This window comes from Erinaceus europaeus, chromosome 5 (genome assembly GCF_950295315.1).
Source record: "Erinaceus europaeus chromosome 5, mEriEur2.1, whole genome shotgun sequence".
NCBI classification, from domain to species: domain Eukaryota; kingdom Metazoa; phylum Chordata; class Mammalia; order Eulipotyphla; family Erinaceidae; genus Erinaceus; species Erinaceus europaeus.
Genome location: NC_080166.1, coordinates 113,439,133 through 113,460,814, shown reverse-complemented (window position 1 = coordinate 113,460,814; position 21,682 = coordinate 113,439,133). Strand labels below are relative to the sequence as shown.

Here is a 21,682-nt window from a genome sequence, read left to right as displayed (position 1 = left end):
TATAATGCACAGTACTTATAGTCCACCTAACATAATGTTAAGCAATAAATCAAAAGTCAGTAAATGTTTCGGAGTGAAAGATTATGCAGTAATAAATATTTACCATACATTTCTGTTTATCCATTGTAGTGATTCTTAAGGTCGTGGCAACTTTGTTAAAAAACTCAACACCGAGTGCAGAACTGATGGAAGTACGCCGTTTATTTTTATCTGACATGATAAAGCTTTTCAGTAACAGTCGTGAAAATAGAAGGTAAATCATTTGAATACTATAACAAAACTTTATTTCATAATTTAACTTTGTTTTCAGCCTCTTAAAGAAAAAAAAAATCCAAAGTTTTCCTATATTGTTAAATAGTTTTATCATTACAAAAGACATCACATGTTCCCTTGATGGAAATGGCATTCATTATACTTCTTCTGATTTTATTTACTAATGAATATTTTTTTAAAAATATTTTTCTTGTAAATTTATTTTGGATAGAGACAGAGAAAAATTGAAAGGGCAAGAGGAGTTTAAGAGGGAGAGAGGGAGAGAGACACCTGCAGGACTACCTCACTGCTTGTGAGCTTCCCCCTTGCAGGTAGGACCTGGGACTGGAACCCAGGTCCTTGTGCATGAGAACATGTGCACTCAACCAGGTGTATTCAGCCCCGGATGTGAGTATTTTAATTATATTTATATGGACATACACATCTGCAAAACCGTAACTAAAATGCCCTATTCCTTTCCGTGTGTTACCTAATTTATCATGAGTGGTACTTTGAAATTTATTTGGATTGGGTTTATTCATATTCAGCTGTGTTTTCCCTGAGTTTGCCTAACTGATTGTTGTCATGCACTTTAGACTAGTTAACTGGAGCATGGGATGCATTCAGTGGTCATGTTTACTATCTTAATACTTAATTTAACAGTTACTTATTGAGTGCCTGGTGTATAAAGCACTGTACTTTAGATTGTCTTGCTACAAATTAGTGGAAAGTTAACAATAAAACTGTGATTAATATACAAGGTATTTGTGCTGCTTATTATGAGTTAGTAGGGAAGCAAATAAATCTGGGAGAGTTAGGAAAAAAAATTTAAATTATAATTTGAATATTTCCAGCTAGAAAAATGGGAGAAAGTTATTCCAGGTATAGAATATATAATTTGCAAACTGACTTTATCTTGGTTACATATTATCAGTGTGTAAATTTCAAAATAGAAATTCTGAATCTAATTTAGGTGTTTTATTGAGACTTTTTCCCCTCAATTAGATGCTTACTTCAGTGTTCAGTGTGGCAGGATTGGATGTTTTCTCTTGGCTATATCAATCCTAAGAATTCTGAGGAACAGAAGATTACTGAGATGGTCTACAATATCTTCCGGATTCTTTTGTATCATGCAATAAAATACGAATGGGGAGGCTGGAGAGTCTGGGTGGACACACTGTCAATAGCCCATTCCAAGGTAACAAGGGATTTAGCACTTAAGTCATCAGTTTTAGCGGTGGATTAAAGGACTGCACACACTCATTTGGTGCCATCTTGTGGTATTTTCCTATATGACAGTTTTTTTTTAATGCAAGTTTTCTGTTTTCTAACTCTCCTATACTTGGTTAGAACTGAAGTATCCCATATCACTAATTAAAAAACCTAAGATTATAAATTAGAATTTTAGGCCAGAAGTTATTATGTTTTATAGCAGATATAAGAACTTCAGTATATGCCATTTGTTCATTTAACTAAAATACTCCAGCTTGGTCCTTATGAGACAGCTTTATAAAATAGGCTCTGAAATAGACATAAGAATTCTCAGAAGTATTCAGATTATTTGTTTCCTTCTGAATTATCACTGTATTTGACATATTTAAGTTTAGGTGCATGGTAAGTTGCATATTATCTAGGTTACATATTATCAGTATGTAGAATTTCAAAATAAAAATTCCTAATCTAATTTCGGTATTTTATTGAGACTTTTCTTCTCAATTAGATGCTTAACTTCAGTGTTCAGTGTGGCAGGAATGGATGTTTTCTCTTGGCTATATCTCACGATGCAATTTACCATGCCCAGCATGTTGAGACTGGCTGCACCTGGTAATGCACACATGTTACCATGCCTAAGGTCTCACATTCAAGCCCCACTCCTACACCTGTGGGGGGAAGCTTTGCAAGTGGTAGGGCAGTGATGCAGGTGTCTCTCTTTCTCTCTTAATTTTTCTCCTCTCAATCTTACTCTGTTGCTATCAAAAATAGAAATTGTATAAAATTTATAGAATGTTTATATACATTCTAGTCTGGAAATTCTGAGTTAAGATTTCTCATCCTATTGTGTCATAGAGAAAAATAAAGGTATCAGAAGTTTAGTGTTAATTCAGTGCTTGCCACAATTCAGTTTTGTGACTTGAAGAAGTTCATTTAGTCATTTTGGGCAGGGAGTTCCGTATTTATTTTTATTTTTAAAGTTATAGATATTCCTTTTACCTTTATGCACTATGTAACCTACTATACAACTCTACAACTCTTCTGTATAGTATGATAATATGCTGGGCTAGTATGAGGGTGTTTCTTCCCGGGCACATGCTCTCTGGGTTGGAGAGAACTTGACAGGAGCCAACCTGGGTTGCTGCTTACTCAGCATCTCAGGAGAGGAACCAAGAACTCATGGTGGAACAGGAACACAATGTCTTTATTGATCAGAGACAATGTTTTTTATATCTTAGAAACTGGAACTGGAAAGTTGGAAAAGGAAATGACTAGGAAAGGGGATAGAGAAAGGAAAGAGCGGGCTAATGGTAGAAACTCCCTTAGCAACTGTTGTGAAGGTTTTAGCCAGTGGGATTAATACCCTGACGGCAGGGTGGGTCTCGAGGTAGAAAGAAGATAGATCAGGCAAAACAATGATTATGTAAATAGACCATAGTGTCAACAATGGGGCTGGGGAGGAGGGGTTGGCTTTAAGGCCTGACAATAATATCCATGAGTGATATTAAAAAATAACTTGGTTGTGTTCTAATAAGATATTAATCACCAAATCAGGTGATAAGCAGATTTAGTCCACATGCTGTAGTATTTGATTTAGAAGAAATTTTATTTCAATTATAATGAACATACTTAATATATTGGCTTTTTTTCATTACTTGAGTAACCTGATAATAATGTTTTACAGGAAAAAAAACTACCTCTCTTTCTGCAAAAAATAGACATCTCAGTCATTCCTAAAATAACATATAAATTAGGAATGTATTTTTATAAAAGTTTACAAGTGTATATGTTAGTAGGCTTGTGTGTGTGTGTGTTTTAAATTTTATTTATTTATTCTAGTTTCCACCAGGGATTTTTGCTGTGGTTTTTTGCTCAGTGCCAGCACTAAGAATCTGCTGCTCCAAGTGGCTAATCCCCTCCCCCCCATCGATTTTATTGGATAGGACAGAGATAAATTGAGAGAGGAGAGGGAGATAGAGAGAAAAGGAAAGCGATCAACACCTCTAGATCTGCTTCACCTCTCCTGAAATGTTCCTCCCTGTAGGTGGGGAGTGGAGGCTTGAACCCAGGTCCTTGCTCATGGTAATATGTGTGCTTAATCAGTTGTGCCACTGCCTGGCCCCCAAATGTGTGTTTTTTTAGTTGTTACAATACTGCACATATAAGTAATAAAGTGAAATCTGATACAGCAGTTGTACTTTGGATATTGGATATCAAGTAATCCAATAGTTCAACTGAATATTAACTTAACATTGATGTTTAAGTTATTGAAAATAAAAGATTGTGCTACTTAAAACTGTAATATTGATAGTTTACTTGTATGTCTTTTAGAAAGTCATACAATGAATCATAATTATTTTGCATATTAATTCTAATTACTAGTTGAAGATAAGTGCTTATATTACCAGTTTTGTAATAGTAGGAGAGTATAAGCTGTGCTTGATATCTTTAAATCTTGACACCATTTCTACTATTACCATAACCTTTTCTTTCTTCATAATAGAAACTGCTTAATGCATTCTCATTACTTTTCCTAAGGTCACTTATGAGGCACATAAGGAATACCTAGCCAAGATGTATGAAGAATATCAGAGACAAGAGGAGGAAAACATAAAGAAGGGAAAGAAGGGGAATGTGAGCACCATCTCAGGTCTTTCGTCACAGACAACTGGAGCAAAAGGTGGAATGGAAATTCGAGAGATAGAAGATCTTTCACAGAGCCAGAGCCCAGAAAGTGAGACAGACTACCCTGTCAGCACAGAAACTAGAGACTTACTCATGTCAACAAAAGTGCCAGATGACATTCTTGGAAATTCAGATAGACCAGGAAGTGGCGTTCATGTAGAAGTACATGACCTTTTGGTTGATATAAAAGCAGAGAAAGTAGAAGCAACTGAAGTAAAGCTTGATGATATGGATTTATCACCAGAGACTTTAGTAGGTGGAGAGAATGGTGCCCTTGTGGAGGTTGAATCGTTGTTGGATAATGTATATAGTGCGGCTGTAGAGAAACTCCAGAACAATGTGCATGGAAGTGTTGGTATCCTTAAAAAAAATGAAGAAAAGGATAACGGTCCATTGATAACATTAGCAGATGAGAAAGATGAACTTCCCAATAGTAGTACATCATTCCTCTTTGATAAAATACCCAAGCAGGAGGAAAAACTCCTACCTGAACTTTCTAGCAATCACATTATTCCAAATATTCAGGACACACAAGTGCATCTTGGTGTTAGTGATGACCTTGGATTGCTTGCTCACATGACTGGTAACATGGATTTAACTTGTACGTCAAGTATAATAGAAGAAAAAGAGTTCAAAATCCATACAACTTCAGATGGAGTGAGCAATATTTCTGAAAGAGACTTGGCTACATCATCTAAAGGATTGGAGTATGCTGAAATGACTGCTACAACGCTGGAAACCGAATCTTCTGGTAACAAAACTGCGCCAAATATTGATGCAGGAAGTATCATTTCAGATACTGAGAGATCTGACGATGGCAAAGAGTCAGGAAAAGAAATTCGAAAAATCCAGACGACAGCTACTACTCAAGTAAGTTACCTTACTGTTCTTAAAATGAAATTTGCTGATACTTAGTTTGTTAGTGCAAACATAGTAATATCTTGTAAATTATAGCTTGTTAATGTTTAATTATGGCATAATAATATTTTGTGAAATTGAGTAGGGTCATGACATATATATATATAATTTATTTAAAATTAAAATATCAGAATTATTTCCAACTCTGTCACATTCTGTCTATAATTTTGCCAGCCTCTCTGGGCCTGAATTTTCTTACATAAAACAAGAGATTGTACTAGACTAAAATATGACCTTTAAGCCTTTAAGGTCTCTACAAATCCTAACATTTTTATGACTCTGTGACTACGTTAGACATTTTGTACTCAAGCTCTTCATCCTGAATATTTGATTAATTTTAACCTTTTAAGCTTCAGGCCCAACCCTGTTCTGTGGATTATAGCAAAGAGGACTTGGAGCCCAGATTGAACTGATAAATGAAATGAAGGGGAAGGGAAAAGGGAACTGTTATTTATCAAGTGCCTACTATGTTCCAGGCACTGTGCTATATGTTTTCAGATTTAATCCTCACAACAACCCTGTGAGGTAGGTAATATGGCTGAGAAATTTTGGAATGATTAGCAGTGAGAATTTTCTTTACAACCACAGATAGAAATTTCCTGTCAGAAAAGATGGTTGAGGAATTGATAGTGCTTGAGTTTTGGTCCTAGTATAAGCTAAAACATGTTTCGTAATACGGGTTTTAATAGTTGAGCTTTGAGTTATAAACCCACTTTTATTTTTTAGGCTAAAAAATAGTTGATACATTGTAGTTTAGAGTTTGGGAAATTGGACCAATACTTTTACTGGTTTGATATTTTGTTCTCTGGGTTTTTCATTTACCTTTTAATGTCAGTGAAGATAAACAGAACACGTTTTCATTGGAGTTGTATTTTAAGAAGTAAACCATACCTTACTGGTGACTTCATACTCATAAAATATTTTGTGGTGTATTTTGTGTGTGGGGAATGTATTGTTTAAATCAACTGCCAGCTTCCATTTTTGAGGCAATAACACTACAGCGATCATTAATAGATGCTGTAAATATTGAATTAGGGAGAGATTTAAAATGAAGGAACACATGATGCATTTTTTAATTGAACATGATAGTCACTAGGCTTGCCAAAGTTTTCACTCAGGTTTATCAGTCTTTCTAGTTTGCCAGAGGTATTTGTTTTCTAAATTGAAGTATTATGAGTGATGTAGACTTTCAAGTTAACATGAATCCATCCAAGTAATACTTCTGATCGTACTTCTGATGACAGTTAGCTGATAAATTGCAATCAATGTATTTCACTCTGAGTGTGAACCTACTGTTACGAAGAGGAAACAAGATTGCTTAAGCCTGGGAATAGAGGATCTGACTTCCCATACAAACTCTGGTATTCAACTTAGGTACTTGACTACCTTTCTTAGTTTCTGATGCAGTAAAATCAAAGTGGTAACAAAAGTTTCCTTGCAGGGAGTGACCAAGTGAACAGTAATATGTTCACCTACTGAAGTCATGTAAAGGCTTTACTCACTCACTTGCTGTTTTCATTCTGAAATAAGGTGCTTCTTTTGCATCCTACAAAAGGTTACTTTTTCTTTCTCTAGGCAGTGCAGGGTCGGTCTATCACACAACAAGACAGAGATCTCCGAGTGGATTTAGGTTTTCGAGGAATGCCAATGACAGAGGAACAACGGCGTCAGTTCAGCCCAGGTCCCCGCACTACAATGTTTCGGATTCCTGAGTTCAAATGGTCTCCAATGCACCAGCGGCTTCTCACAGACTTGCTTTTTGCCTTGGAAACAGATGTACATGTTTGGAGGAGGTATTCACTTCTATGACTAAGATTCATTTTACATAGAGATGAGTGCTTTTAGTTTCTAGTGTCAACTATTTCCTAAGTGATTTACACAATTGAAAAAAAATGCTAAGACAATCAGACAGGGTGCCAGGCAGTGGCACACCTGGTTAAGCACACACTTTACCATGTGTCAGGACCCGGATTTGAGCCTTTGACCCCCACCTGTGGTGAGGAAGCCTCAGGAGCAGTGAAGCAAGTACTGCAGGTGTCTTTCTGTCTGTCTCCTTCTTTCTCTAAAATTCTCTCTACCCTATCAAATAGATAAATAAATGAATAAATAAATAAGAAAATGGGCCTCATCTGGGGCAGTGAGTTCATCACCAAGCCTCAGTGGTAAGTAAGCCTGGTTGCAATAAAAACAAAAACAAACAAAAACAAAAAACAACCAATAAGACACCGGGTCCTCAAAATAGCCCACTTGAATGGTGTCCTGATTAGACATATGTGCAAACCCTCTTCATGGGACCACCACGTTAAAAAGAAAAAGAAAAAGTTTTGGTGGTATGTTCTCTTACGCTTTCTCTCTGCCTCTGATTAAAAAAAAAATCAAATATTGAAATTTTTTATAGAAATACACATGTTTTTGTAGAGGGTATAAGACCTAGGGTTCAAGTAGAAATACATCCAAAAACTTAGGGTTAAGAAAAAACTGAAATCCTTCATGGCATTGCATAGTCTACATAAAAATAAATTTTTAAAGTTTTAGAATCAAAAAAAATTGTTATTCTCAAAAGAGTTTATCTTATCCTGCTTAAATTAATACTTATGGTGTACTATTACATTTATTCTTGGTAATGAGATTATAATAAATATTGTTAAAATTGACAATGACCTTAAGTTGTCTTTTTTTTTTTTTAAACTGATACCACTTAAATGCTTAGTGGGCATTGACTCAAATATAATTGCTTAAAGAGCATAAGAAATCACAAGAGATTACTCAAAGAAAATGAAGTGCATAAAGTAAACCAATACTTTGTCTCACTTTCAATTTAGTTTTCTAATAGCAAATATTTAGCAAATTAACTATGAAAGAATGTCATAAAATGAGGAAGTTAATAGTTGTAAGAGAGTGCTTTGCCCTCATTGATTTAAGTAGCACATGGTGTTATGGTCTCTGGACTTAGGTGACCTTCTTTTCTTCTCATTTTTCTTCTTATATTTCTTCTAGGAGTCAAGTTAGGTACTACTACATCTACCAGCATCAGTTTAATATAATTTACCTGCCCGAACTACAAGGCAGGTTTCTTCTTCCTCTCATTCCTCATCCCCTTTCTTTTTTGTCACTGGTCCTGCTTATTCTTTCTCTTGTCTTTCCTCCAGTTGTTTTGTCTCTCAACACAAAACAACCAGCTTTGGCAGGAATAACTATTCATGATTTAGCCAAATCTATTGAACTGATTTTATTTCTTGTAGCCTAGTTATTACACTGTATTTTTCACTCAGAAATTTAAGAAATGAGTTGAAAAGCTTGTTTCTGTGAATGTGAATTCTTTTTTTCTAATATATCTCAACTGAAAATGATTTTTTCTAATATTTGCTAAGTTCTTCACTATTTTTTTCACTTAAAAATGTTACTATAAATAATTTGTGGTTTTTTTCCTGCTGTTTCAGCCATTCCACAAAGTCTGTAATGGATTTTGTCAATAGCAATGAAAATATTATTTTTGTACATAACACAATTCACCTCATTTCCCAAATGGTAGACAACATCATCATTGCTTGTGGAGGAATTTTGCCTTTGCTCTCTGCTGCTACATCACCCACTGTAAGTATTTTACCACCATCTAGTGTTTACATGTTGTAATTACATGACTAGGTCATACTGGTGTTCTATACTGTGAACACAGGGATTTTAAATAGACATGGCCCGGAAACTTTAGCCATATAATGTGCATTTATATTTATACTCTAGCTTCTTTATTTTTAAGTGTTGAATTAAAATTATATGTATTTATGAAAATATTTCTCTGATAATTCTGATGAGTACTTTTGGGGAAGAAATACCTATGAATGAATGATTTAAACTTCTCTATTAGTTTTGTCTATCCATTCAAATGGTTTATATAATAGTTTATCATTGTCCTGTAAATACTGAAGTCCTGAATACTAATACATGATAATTACAGAATAATCACTCATGTGCCAAATTCATAAAGAGACCATCACTAAATATGCAGAGCTTCATATGAATAGTTTGTAATGTTAATTCTAACAATATAATTTAGAACTAACTACACATTGAGATTTTCACATTCTTATTGTTTGAGATTTCATCTTGAAGCTAGTGATTTCCCTCAAAAAGGGAAACCAAACTAGTGAATTCTCAGTATCTTTTTTAATTTAAAATTTAGGCATCCCATAGAAAGTTGTAAGATAACATTTTTATGCTCTGAAATTTTTATAATCCTTAAAAAGTATGAAAAATTTTACTAGTCATATGAGTTGTAATATCATTTTTCATCTGTCTGTATTTACTGGTTCAACATTTTCACTAAGGAGCCAGGTGCTCATACACCTGGTTGGACACACATGTTATAAAGCACAGAGACCTGCTTTCAAGCTCCTGGTCCCTGTATGAAGAAAGCATCAACAGTGGTGAAGCAGTCTGTAGGCATCTGTCTGTCTGTCTCTCCCTTCCTTATTAATTTTCTCTCATCTCTATGCAGTAAATAAATAAGTAAAAAATACAGCTTCGGCTCTATAAAACATTGAAATATATCAGTATAGTGTGTTTGAAATTATATTTATTATATATGTCATATAAAATATAATTCAGTGTTAACTTTACATTTTTGTAGTTATTGAAAAGTATTTCTGAGTAATATATTTTTAAAGAAAACCATACTCCACAAATATTTGCTCTGTTGGAAAGAATATACTGATAAAATGATGCTTCCTGTATTGCCTGTTTTCAAGCTACCATATTAGAAAGTTATCTCTATGCACCACACCTCCCTGTGCCAAGTATATTTCCTTTTCCAGAGGGAACAAAAATTAAGATAAAATTTAAAAGTCTTTTAAAATATTTTGTTTGTTTATTTATTGGATAGAGACAGATAGACATCAGTAGAGAAATGAGAGAAAGGGATGAAGGGAGATAGACACCTGTAGCTCTGCTTCATCACTCTTGAAGCTTCTCCCCTGCACCCATCCCCCGGGCAGGTAGAGGGCCAAGGTCTTGAACCCAGCTCCTTGTGCATTGTAACATGTATGCTCTAAATGGTGGACAACTACTCAACTCACCAGAAAACTAAGATAACTTTCACTTAGTAAGGTACTGCTTTCAGAGTGTATCCAGAGTACCCTTCCTACCTGGCAGAACACAGATCTCTTTTATGCCAAGAATTTAATTGAAGAACTCTGTGAAAGAGAGCCTAGAAAGTGGAGCCAGGAGGAATAGTTGATGGTGTGTGAAAAGTCAGCGTTTGATTTGACCCTTTCACATTATGATCTTATTTCATCCAGCGATTTGTACCAAATTCTGATAAAATGAGAGTCCTATATTATTTTTAAATTATATGCTAATGTTGAATGAGCAGTTTTTTTTTCTTTTACTTATAAGTATTAAAAGCTAAGTATCAGACTGGCAAGATAGTTCAACTGCATAGTGTGCCTGCTTTGTCTTGCATATGGCTCAGGCTTGAATTAGCCCCCACCACCCTGGAGGAAGCTTCATTGCTGTGGTATCTTCCCTAATCCACTTATGTCTCTCTTTTTCTACCTCCTTTTTCTATCTTTCTGTAAACTTGACCTGGAGCAGTGAAACCCTGGTGACAACAAAAACAAAAGAACAAAAACTTGGATAAATCAGCATTTGCTCCTGGCATTTTCCTTGTCTCTAAATTTCGTTTTATAGCTTAAAAAATATTGTGAAGAAATTTCAAAAGACTGAATTCGTGTTCACTTTAACATATAATACTTCAGTTTTTGTGCAGGACAAAAAATAATTATCCAATTAACAGTGATGCTAAAATTCATGTATATTTACATTTTACAAAGTATTCTTCAAACTCTTGCAACTAGAAGATCTTTATCACGTCATAAAACATAGTTAATTAAACAAATTATTAATTAACTTTAGGAATTACATGCTTTTTATTACCTAAATGTTTATTATTTATCTTACAGGAAATGTAGAGAAATAGTATCTTTTTTTACTATTTATTTATTCCTTTTTTGTTGCCCTTATTGTTTTATTGTTGTAGTTATTATTGTTGTTACTGATGTCATTGTTGTTTGATAGGACAGAGACAAATGGAGAGAGGAAGGGAAGACAGAGAGGGGAGAGAAAGATAGACACCTGTAAACCTGCTTCACCTCCTGTGAAGTGACTCCCCTGCAGATGGGGAGCTGGGGGGCTCGAACCAGGATCCTTCTGCCGTCCTTGCGCTTTACGCCATGTGCGCTTAACCCACTGCGCTACTGCCCGGCATCTGAGAAATAGTATCTTTTTGAGATTTGACTCCCGGAATATTTATCTGTGGAGTTGTGACCATGATTGTTTAGAATTTGAAATTATTTATTCTCATACTTTTTTTGGGCAGATTTGAATTTAACTATAGAAATTTCCTTCATTTGTCTACAGCATATTTATGTTAGTTTTCGGTTCATTAATTGTATCTTTTTCTGAGTGTACAAAAAAACAATTTTTGGCTTTTTTTATTGTGTTGTAGCTATTATTGTTGTTGTTATTGTTGTCATCTTTGTTAGATAAGACAGAGAGAAATGGAGAGAGCAGGGCAAGACAGAGAGAGGGAGAGAAAGACACCTGCAGACCTGCTTCACCGCCTCTGAAGTGATTCCCCTGCAGGTGAGAAGCTGGGGCTCGCACTGAGATCTTTATGATGTCAGTCCTTGAGCTTCAGGCCACCTGCACTTAAGCCACTGTGGTACCGCCAGACTCCCAATTATATATATATATTAGTTGCTTTCTTAAAAAAATAAAAACAGACAGGACCTGTTCTCCCCATGTCATATCAGTAAAACTGTTATTGCACAGACAGTAGACTGTCATTTTCTTTTACTGGACTGTATAAGCTGGATAAAAATTATAATGTTGTAGAGGGTTAAATTATGACATATGAAATTAAAGAAAGATGTATATCAAAGGTGAAGATATTTGGAGATTTTTTAATTTTAGGCTTATAGGTGGGGCTATGAATCCTCTGCTCCTGGTGGCCATTTTTTCTTTTCTTTTTATTTTTTCTGCCTACTTTATTTATATTTGACAGGACAGAGACAGGACAGGGAGAAATTGAGAGGGAGAGAGAAATATAGACACCTGCAGACCTGCTTCACCACTCATGAAGCATCTTCTGTGCAGGTGGGGAGTGAGGGCTTTGCACAGGATCCTTGCACATTGGTGATATGTGTGCTTAATCAAGTGTGCTGCTGCCCAGCACTGGAAATTTTTTAAACTTAGATTTGAAATGTAAAAGTGAAAACGAAAACCAAAATAACAAAATTAGGAAGGGAAAAGTGAAAGAGAAGACACTGGTCACGTAGAGTACCGCAGGTAAGCGCTGTCATATTTAAATCATTAGGAATTTACCTCTAGTGGTTGGAGATATGGCCCAGCTGCTTAATGTAGGTCCTGTATGACGCACCAGGGTTGATCCTTGGTAGCAGTGTAAATTGGAATGGAGCAATATTTTGACTCTTTCACCCTCTCAATAAATATATAAGTCCTTAGAGTTGCAATATTAGATATATGGAGATAGACAAATGTGAAACTGCAGTTGAGAGATCTGTTGATTTTGTGTTGGTTTATGGAGATTCTTTTAATACATGTTGTAAGCAGTTAAGTATTTCATGAGTAAATGTGACTGATGATAGTACAACTCTGGTTGTCAAACTGGCTTTTTATAGATTTGGCAGCTAATATTTGAGGTTTTCTTTGTTATATGGTATCTATACCAGATACTCAGCTCTGCTGTTGTACAAATAGATTGTTACATAAAGGAGTAGGCAATAGTACATTTCGATAAAACTTTACAGAAATAGGCTACAGAAAAGATTTGATTTATGGTCATAGTTTATTAACCACTGACTTACAAAATAATATTCACATTAAAATTTTAATGTCATTGTATATATAATGCTATCTGGTAAATCCTTTATCACTTATTATTGACCATTGCAAATTAAATAGCTTGGTCAGGGAACTAGCTCATTTAAATTGTATATTATTGTGTCATGTGAACAGTTTAGGATTGAGCCTAGCTCCCACTGCACTGAAGGAAGATTCAGTGCTGTGTTATCTTTCATTGTTTCTGTCTCTAAAAATAAATTAAAGAAAGAAAAATCTTAGAGCTTAAATTAATTCCTGATAAATAAGAATTTGAACTTAACTCACTAGACATTTATTAAGGTTTAATTTTTGTTATTTATTAATTTGGACAGGAGAGATAAGAGTCCATAAGACAATACTCTAGCATATGCTACTTAGGAGTGAGTTGGGGCCTGGGACACACTACTTCCCAAACTACCTCCCCTGTCAAAAGGATTTATTTGTAAAGATTTTAATGATTTATTGGATAGAGACAAAGAAATCAAGAAGGAAAGGGTAAATAGAAAGGAAGGAATGGAAGGAGGGAGGAAAAGAAGGAAAGGGCAGAGGAGGAGGGGAGGGAGGGAAAGAGAAAGGTAGGGAAGGGAAGGGGGAGGGGAGAGGAGAGGAGGAGAGATGGTGAAGCTTTTTCCTGCTGCTGGGGAGCAGGAGTTGAACCTGAGTCCTTTGCTCATGGTAACGTGTGCTTAACAGGTCCACTACTGCCTGGCCCTTAGGATTTTATTTTTTAAAAACTAATTTCAATGAATTTGTAATCATTAAATTCTGTTAGGTGATAGATAGCTTTTCATATTCAGCCATACTATTTTTTTTTTTTTTTGGTATTTGACATTTAAAGTAGTAAAGTTTATTTTAATTTAGTGTTGTGTTTAATCTTGATAAAATGAGGATGCTAAGAACTGTTTATGGCTATCTACTTTAGACCCGACACAGGACTTAATCTAGGAATAAGTCTTTCCTGTTTCATATTATTTACTCCTTTTCATCAAAGTCAAGCTTGTTTTCTAATATCAGTGAATTATGGACATGGTCTTTTTGAAGTTAAGATTTATTGGAAAGCATACTCCATAATACACATCTGCATTATAACCTGGATTCTCCCAGCTGCTAGATAGAACCTGGACCATAAACTCTTCACTTGTGAAAATGTGTTATGTTATGCCACAGGTAGTTTGTGAATTAAGTTATATATGTAAAGTGCTCTCAGTGGACATGGATTTTATGAATATTTATTTTTTTATCTTTTGGTTCTGTTTATTCAGCATTACAATTCATGCTTTTCTCTTCTAAAATAAATTTGTTTCACGTAAATTTTGAAGTTTAAAAATAAGATTACTTAAGAAAGATATTGGTACTATTTTGATAAATTATTCAAACCAATTTTGATAGCAAAAGAAAAAAATGTACATTTTTCCCTGTCTTCATGGTATTGGTACAGTGGTGACCTGTTTTCTACTCTGTAAACTAAGATAAATGAAGTCATTTTGAATTGATCTGAATGTACATCCAGATAACATTTGTGTATAGCTGTTGCACTTTTATGTAAGAAAATTTAAACTATTTAGATTAAACTTACTTGGAAAATGTATTTTTATAAAACCTCTAGGAAATGGATAGCTATATATGATATTCTAATTATATTGAACCTCTTAAGAACTTTATTGGAGGTTCTTTATTTTCCCCATGTGAAATATAAAACAGTTCATGAAACTAGATTCAGATCTCTAAATTACACTATTTGTTTTAGGTTTAATATTCATGGAGAAAAGTTTAGACATGTTTATAACCCTTAAAACTTTATATGAGAAAGGAGAAGCATTATTATTGATTTGGAGGTAATGCTTCTCTGACTTGTTAGTTGAATTCTCTCTTTGATCTCTGTTGTTTAAATTGGTTATAAATAAAAGCAAGAAATCAAGGGAACAAATGCAGAGGCACTAAAAAGTGTTCAATTACATGTTGTATAATATTGTTCAATTACATGTTGTATAATAACTTCATAGTTTTTTCAGTCGACCATTTTAGTCAATTACCCAATTATGTTCAGAATTATATTCTGTATCCTCTGTTGTTAATTTTCTGTTATCGTTAATAATAGATACTGATATTTCTGATCATAGTCATAGACTGAAGAACCATTTCTATAAAAATTTTGCCTTAGTCTTATCTAGTGGGGCTTTTGTTATTGTTGTTATTTGGACTTTACTGCTCCAGGCTGACTTTTTCTCATAGTAAGAGAGACAGGGAGACAGAGAGATAGATGGAGAGATACAACAACACAATCAGCCAATGCAGTGGGGGCCAGGGCTCCTAGGTGAGCTATTTTGTAAGCCTTATTTTATCTTTTCTTATCACTATCAGAATATGCAGTTAATAGATTTGGGAAAGTAACTAATTTTTTAAATATTAAAACACTGATTTCACTGAGGGTATCTTACTATGTTTTCTATCATGAAAATAATGTGTTTTAAAATGTGTGCCGTACAGTCATTGTGAAAATTCAGCAGTTAGGAGTGGTTGAAAACTTATATTGTGTAACTATTCAACTTTAATATTTAAATATACGGAATATAATTCTTATCAAAATTCTTAGTTTAAAGCTTATGTAATTATCTTAGTTCAAATAGTGTATTGATGTGCTCTTTTCTAACAAAGGAAATTATTTAAAGTTACAATATTGCAAGTAGTTTATTTTTAATTAACTCATGGGGATTTTGACTTACAAGGAATGACTTCAAAGATTTATTACAACATTATTTCATAATGAGAATTCTGGAAGTTTGGTATAGATACTTTATTTTCCTGAGTCATATTTACTTAGACTAGACAAAAAAAGCATTTACAGAATCATTATATTAGTTTATTTTAAAGTTCCCATAGTAATTGGCTAGGGCAAATTTTTATTTTCTAAAATAGAATATACTACATTTTCAATATGTGAACTATATTTACATATATTTTATTTTGAAGAATTATCTTAACTAAAATTAATGTCTAAATATTTGGTATTTAATCTTACTCATATGTAACTTGCAAATATCTCTTATGAGAATTTTCAGTTTTAATAAAATAATATGATTTATAATATGTTATTTTGTGTTTCAATTTTACATTGTATTTTTATTTAATTTTTAATAATTTTCTTTTCTTGTACTTTTTTGGTCTTTTGTCTAATGCATGTCCAGGGTTCTAAGGTTAGTATTACTTCAGTAACTTTCAGGCTTTCAGTTTTAAATTTTATTTTTGCTTATTTATGAAATTTTTGACTTATTTATATTTTGAGTTTCCATTATCATCTTTAACATTAGGCATAGCATTGCTATGTTTAAAGTTTCTTTAAAAAGATTTATTTTCTTAATACACTGATGAATTCTTGTTGGTAGTCACAATAATAATTATAAACTAATAATGTATGGAAACACTAACATATCAATCATATGTTAGTTGTTTTCAGTGAAACAAAATTATATGGACTTATGTGAGTGATCTTCGCTTGTGTTTTATAACATCATGCTCATTAATTTATATTCACTATAACAAAAACACTAATCGTTGTGCTGATGATGCTTTTTATTGTAATATTTTATTTTGTTTAGTAAAAAATAGCAATTTGGCAATCTGAGTTATTCTTTATAGCTTTGTGTAAAATTAGGTCATTAAAAATGGAGCTATTTTTAAAACTTAGTTCTTGTAGTCTCTGAAACAGACTCATAAATATCACAAATACCTAATAAAATGAGTTATGTTTCTTATATTTAACATATTAAAATAATGAGAATTTCTCTTAGAATGTGTGAAAATTGGCCCAATCTCCCATTCTAGTGTAAAGCTTTTGCTTTAATAACAGATTTTAAAGAAACTGATTTTTTTAAATATTGAATTACTGTCACAGATTTCTATTTCATTCTTTGAAGTGATGTTGTCTATCATTACAGTTCTAGAGACTATGAAATTTGTGTTAAAAATCTAAATAAGGAATTACTCATCTACTTAAGCCATAGGTCCTGAATTGGCATAATGTAAATCAACAACTGAAACAAAGTTTTGCATACACCCAAATGCATTTGAGAAAATGCCTTACCACCATCTTGATGTTAATTAGAAAGAAGAATGGTTGTTACAGTTTATACTTGGTTTAGAATTTACTTTTAGTGTATAATACTTGCAGTAGTTATGTATCATATTTACTTTTAAATAAGATAAAAGTTTTTGTTTAAATATTTTTTATTCATTCATTATTTCTTACTGACATTTCCATGTAATGTAGGCAGGAACACAGTTAGGTAGAATGATGATAAACAGAATAATAATGGAACATTAAGATAAGAACAAATACCTGCTAGTTACACTTAACATATAGTTGGATATATGGTAAGGTAGTCAGTTTAAGCAGTGTAGGTAGGTAGTTATACTCATTTTTTAAATATTAATACCTTTTACTAATTTTTAAAAATTAGTATCTTTTGTTTGTAAAGCATTTCATTTTTTGCCCCTTGATGCACTAAAAAGAAAATGAGACCTCATTATAACGAACCATAATTTAAATGTTAAATAATGTGTACTAAAAAATAAAATAAATATTGGTGTTGCATATGAAATATAGTTATGCATTGTAAGATATAGTGCTTTGTAACGTTCCCTTGGAAAGCAGGAGATTGTTTATCATATCTGATATTTTCCTGGAAGCACAGCTTCACCAGTTGTGAGTGCTACTGATTCTTCTTATTGCTAAGATCTCATAAATCACAAACCTAATTACCTTCTTGGTTATTTTTACCTGGAGTTTTATTATTCATATGGAATACCTAGTAGATTCAGTTTAGTCAGAAATGCCTAAGATATTATCAGATTTTGTAGTTTGATAGTGATCTAATTTAGGTGCCAAATATTGTTCATTATGCATTTAAATTTATAAGAAGTAAAAACTAAAGCAAATCTTTTTACAGAGGAGATCATGGGAATTTTTAGGAAATAGCTATTTTATACCTTTATTAACTAAATAAAACAAATATCCATTATTACATCAAATATCCATTATCACATTATTTTGTGACATGAACTTAAGTTTAGAGTAGATTTTATAAGCCCATTTAGTTCTAACTTTGATTTTTAAAAACACAGTTTTCCTTTTTTCCAAGGATAATTCATAGTTAATATAAAATTGGTAACCAATTCTTACAATATGTGGAGTGAATTTGTAGTTTATCTTGTTTCAAATATACTTAAATATAATAGTCCACTTTTCACTTGCTCTATGTAAGTACATATGTTTGTGTTATATTTCTGAATTTTAAATAAGACTTACATTTTCTACTTTTTTAAAAGACGGAATTGGAAAATATTGAAGTGACACAAGGCATGTCAGCTGAGACAGCAGTAACTTTCCTCAGTCGATTGATGGCTATGGTTGATGTACTTGTATTTGCCAGCTCTCTAAATTTTAGTGAGATAGAAGCTGAGAAAAACATGTCTTCTGGAGGTTTAATGCGACAGTGCCTGCGACTAGGTAAGTCTGTTAAGACTGAGGGTGATTAGTTTCATGGTAACTAAAATATTGATGATTGAAATTGAATCTTATGCAGTAATATAAAGTTTGCCACGTGGTTCTTCAGAATCACTAAGTTACATCTTCACAGTAAAGATTCACCATTAATGGATGTAAACTAAAGTAAAATTCATTTTCAGCTGTTTCAAAATCAGTAGGTCTCTAACACTTTTCATTCAAGTGATTTTAATATAGATTCTTTCCTGAATTTTTTCTCATAAACTGTTGGAGTGATCTGAACTCAGAAACCTGTCAGAAAACTACTTAGTACACATAGTACTAACAGTTAAAATTGTGTCTCCTCACAATATTACTCAAGATGAAAAAATTAGCATTAGTAAACATGGCAGATTCTTTTTTACCTAAATGGAAAAAACAAAAACACACATTGAAAACTCAGAATATTTGTACCATCTTTTAAGGCAGAAACATTCTTAACTGTCTTGCCTTTCCTAAAGGGAAAATTTATTTGTACTATTTAGATTTTGTAAGTAACCTAAAACTGCTGTTTTCATGCAACATGAATAGCACATTAAAAAAGTAAGTCATTGCTGGGTTGGGAGATATTAAGCTCTATAGATAGAGCTTAGCTTGCACCTTATTATGCATGAGGCATGTGAGTGCTGGCACCACATGGAAGTAGCATGTGGAACTGGGAAAAGTTCCACAAATAGCAGAGAGGTGTTGTGATGCTTCTCTTCTCTCTGTTGCTCGCTCTCTTTCTCTCTCTCTCTCTCTCTCTCTCCCTCTCTTTATAATAAGGATGAAGTCAACCTGGGAACAGTGAGGTTGTATATGCCAAAGTGGTAAGAAGAGAGAGAGGTGTGTGGGGGAGAGAGAGAGAGAGAGAGAGAGAGAGAGAGAGAGAGAGAGAGAGAGAGAAGATTCTTGACATGCATTGTCTTTATTTTTAATTTTTTAAGTATATATAGGAATCTATGTATAGTTTGAGGATATAAATCACCTTTGATATGAAGAGGGGAAAATAACTTGTTTTAGGAATGGTAGAGCCTACTTGTATTTTTTTAATGATAGGAATACCATAATTTTATACATATATTCCCAAGGGAAAGATTGAGCACATAGAGATCTAATAAAAAGATGTGAGATGGTTTACTATGAGCCATCACACATTCCTGTTGATACTTAACAACTGATAGATTGAACTTTGTGAGAAAGAGGGAAAAATGTTTAAATGCCTCTATATTTTGAAACTGGCTTATATTTAATTCTTTTGAACTTTCATTGCTTGTGTATTTTAAGACTTTACTACTGGGCTTATTTTTTTATCCTAATAATTCCTAGTCAGTTTTTTTTTTAATCACTCGTGAAAGCTTTATAAGTAAATAGTAATGAAGCAAACATTTACCACCATGTGCTGGTTTTTAACATTTTTTAATTATCTTTATTTATTTATTTATTGGATAAAGACGGGTAGAAATCGAGCGAGAATGGGGTGATAGAGAGGGAGAGAGACAGAGACACCTGCAGCCCTGCTTTACCACTTGTGAAGCTTTCCCCCTGCAGGTGGGAACCAGGGGATCGAACCTGGGTCCTTGCGCATTGTAACATGTGCGCTCAACCAGGTGCACCACCCCCTGGCCCCACCACCATGTGCTGTTTGAAGCACTTTAGATGTATTGATTCAATTCGTCCACACAAAAGTCTTGTTAGGAAGGAACTGTGTTTATACTTATTTTACAAATGAAGAAACTAAAGCCCACAGAACATATATATATATATATATATATATATATATATATATATATATATATAGCTGACCAAGACTCATATAGACTCATCAGTTCCAAAGTTTTCAAACACAGGTAATCTCACTTCAAATTTCTTATTACTGTCATGCCTCTGAAAATAATAAATAAAAAAATTCTTGTATGTATTGAATGCTCATAGGTATGTATAGACCATAAACTTTCTCACCATGAAGAAAAGTAGAAAGTTATTAGGACTTGTGAGACTTCAATATACAGTTGTCAGTCTGAAATAAGGAGTTGTGAGCAGTATAGATATGCAGTTTAGTAAGGATGGAAGCCTTGATTTTAAAATTTGTAATCTAATATGAACATTAAATTCTACACATCCGTGAAGTACAGAATTTGAAGAATGGAGGAGAATGGAATGAAGAAAGGTGGGTAGTAATTCTGATTTAGGAACCCTAGTAATACTCTGTTTCTTTAATTGGTAGCTAGTATGTGGCTATTTATTGAGGGGGGGGTAGCTTACAGTACAGGTGTTGGCAGGTTTTTTGGTTTTAATGATACATATCTTTTAAGTACTTTTCATTACTATATTTGACAATTTAAAAACATTTAATGGTGTCATTATTTTAATAATGAGATGAAGGAAGAGGAAACAAAGGAAAATGGTCTTTTTCAGCACATCAAAGTCAACCACTTGCATTGTCTTGATTTTTTAGTTTGTTGTGTTGCTGTGAGAAACTGTTTAGAATGTCGGCAGAGACAGAGAGACAGAGGGAACAAATCTTCCCACGGAAGCAGTAAATCTCAAGAACCTCCCCAAAGTGTGACTGCTACTGCAGCTTCAAAGGTGATTAAACATTTTCTGTGTTTAGTACAAGGTACAGTAAAAGTTTTTCTTTTAATTGTATGAGTACAAAACAAAAGTAGTGATGATAGTGCTTAATGAAAGGGTAAGGACTTGGTATTCACAGACAACTCTTTACAATAGACCTCATCTCTCTGCATCTAGTATTGTTTGGTTATTAATTAAATTAATAATTCGGCCCTTAATTAAATTAAAAATATCTCCATTGTGGAATTCATGTAAGGACTATATCAGTACATTGCACTACAAAATTCTTAGCTATTACTACTATTAGTAATTGTATACATTTTCATAAAGTTTTTTATAAATAATTGACTTTAAAATTGTACTGTTTGCCACTAGAGTTGTCACTGGTGCTCAGTGTGTGCATGACTCCACCAATCCCACTGGATTTTTTTCCCTTTCTATTTCGGGAAGAAGGTGAGAGATGGAGAGGGAGAGAGATAGGAAGGAGAGATACCTGCAGCACTGTGCTACCCACATGAAGCTTCCCCCACTGACAGTGGGTGGGACCTGGCTCATCACACGTGGTAACGTGTGTGCTCTACAGGTGCACACCACCCTGCCCCACAGTTCAGTTTTTAAATG

The 21,682-nt window shown here is 33.5% G+C and overlaps 1 protein-coding gene across 6 annotated transcripts in view; it reads left to right on the top strand.

Annotated features, from left to right (window-relative positions):
- The window catches only part of NBEA (neurobeachin), a 546,841-nt gene that overhangs the window by 145,563 nt on the left and 379,596 nt on the right, over positions 1 to 21,682 (top strand). For all 6 annotated transcript variants that reach the window (XM_060191623.1, XM_060191622.1, XM_060191624.1 and 3 more), the window contains 7 exons: positions 130 to 253; positions 1,258 to 1,450; positions 4,003 to 5,019; positions 6,643 to 6,860; positions 8,508 to 8,661; positions 18,292 to 18,472; positions 20,946 to 21,076. In XM_060191623.1, coding sequence (XP_060047606.1) covers positions 130 to 253; positions 1,258 to 1,450; positions 4,003 to 5,019; positions 6,643 to 6,860; positions 8,508 to 8,661; positions 18,292 to 18,472; positions 20,946 to 21,076 — 2,018 coding nt within the window. The remainder of the gene's footprint in view (positions 1 to 129; positions 254 to 1,257; positions 1,451 to 4,002; positions 5,020 to 6,642; positions 6,861 to 8,507; positions 8,662 to 18,291; positions 18,473 to 20,945; positions 21,077 to 21,682) is intronic.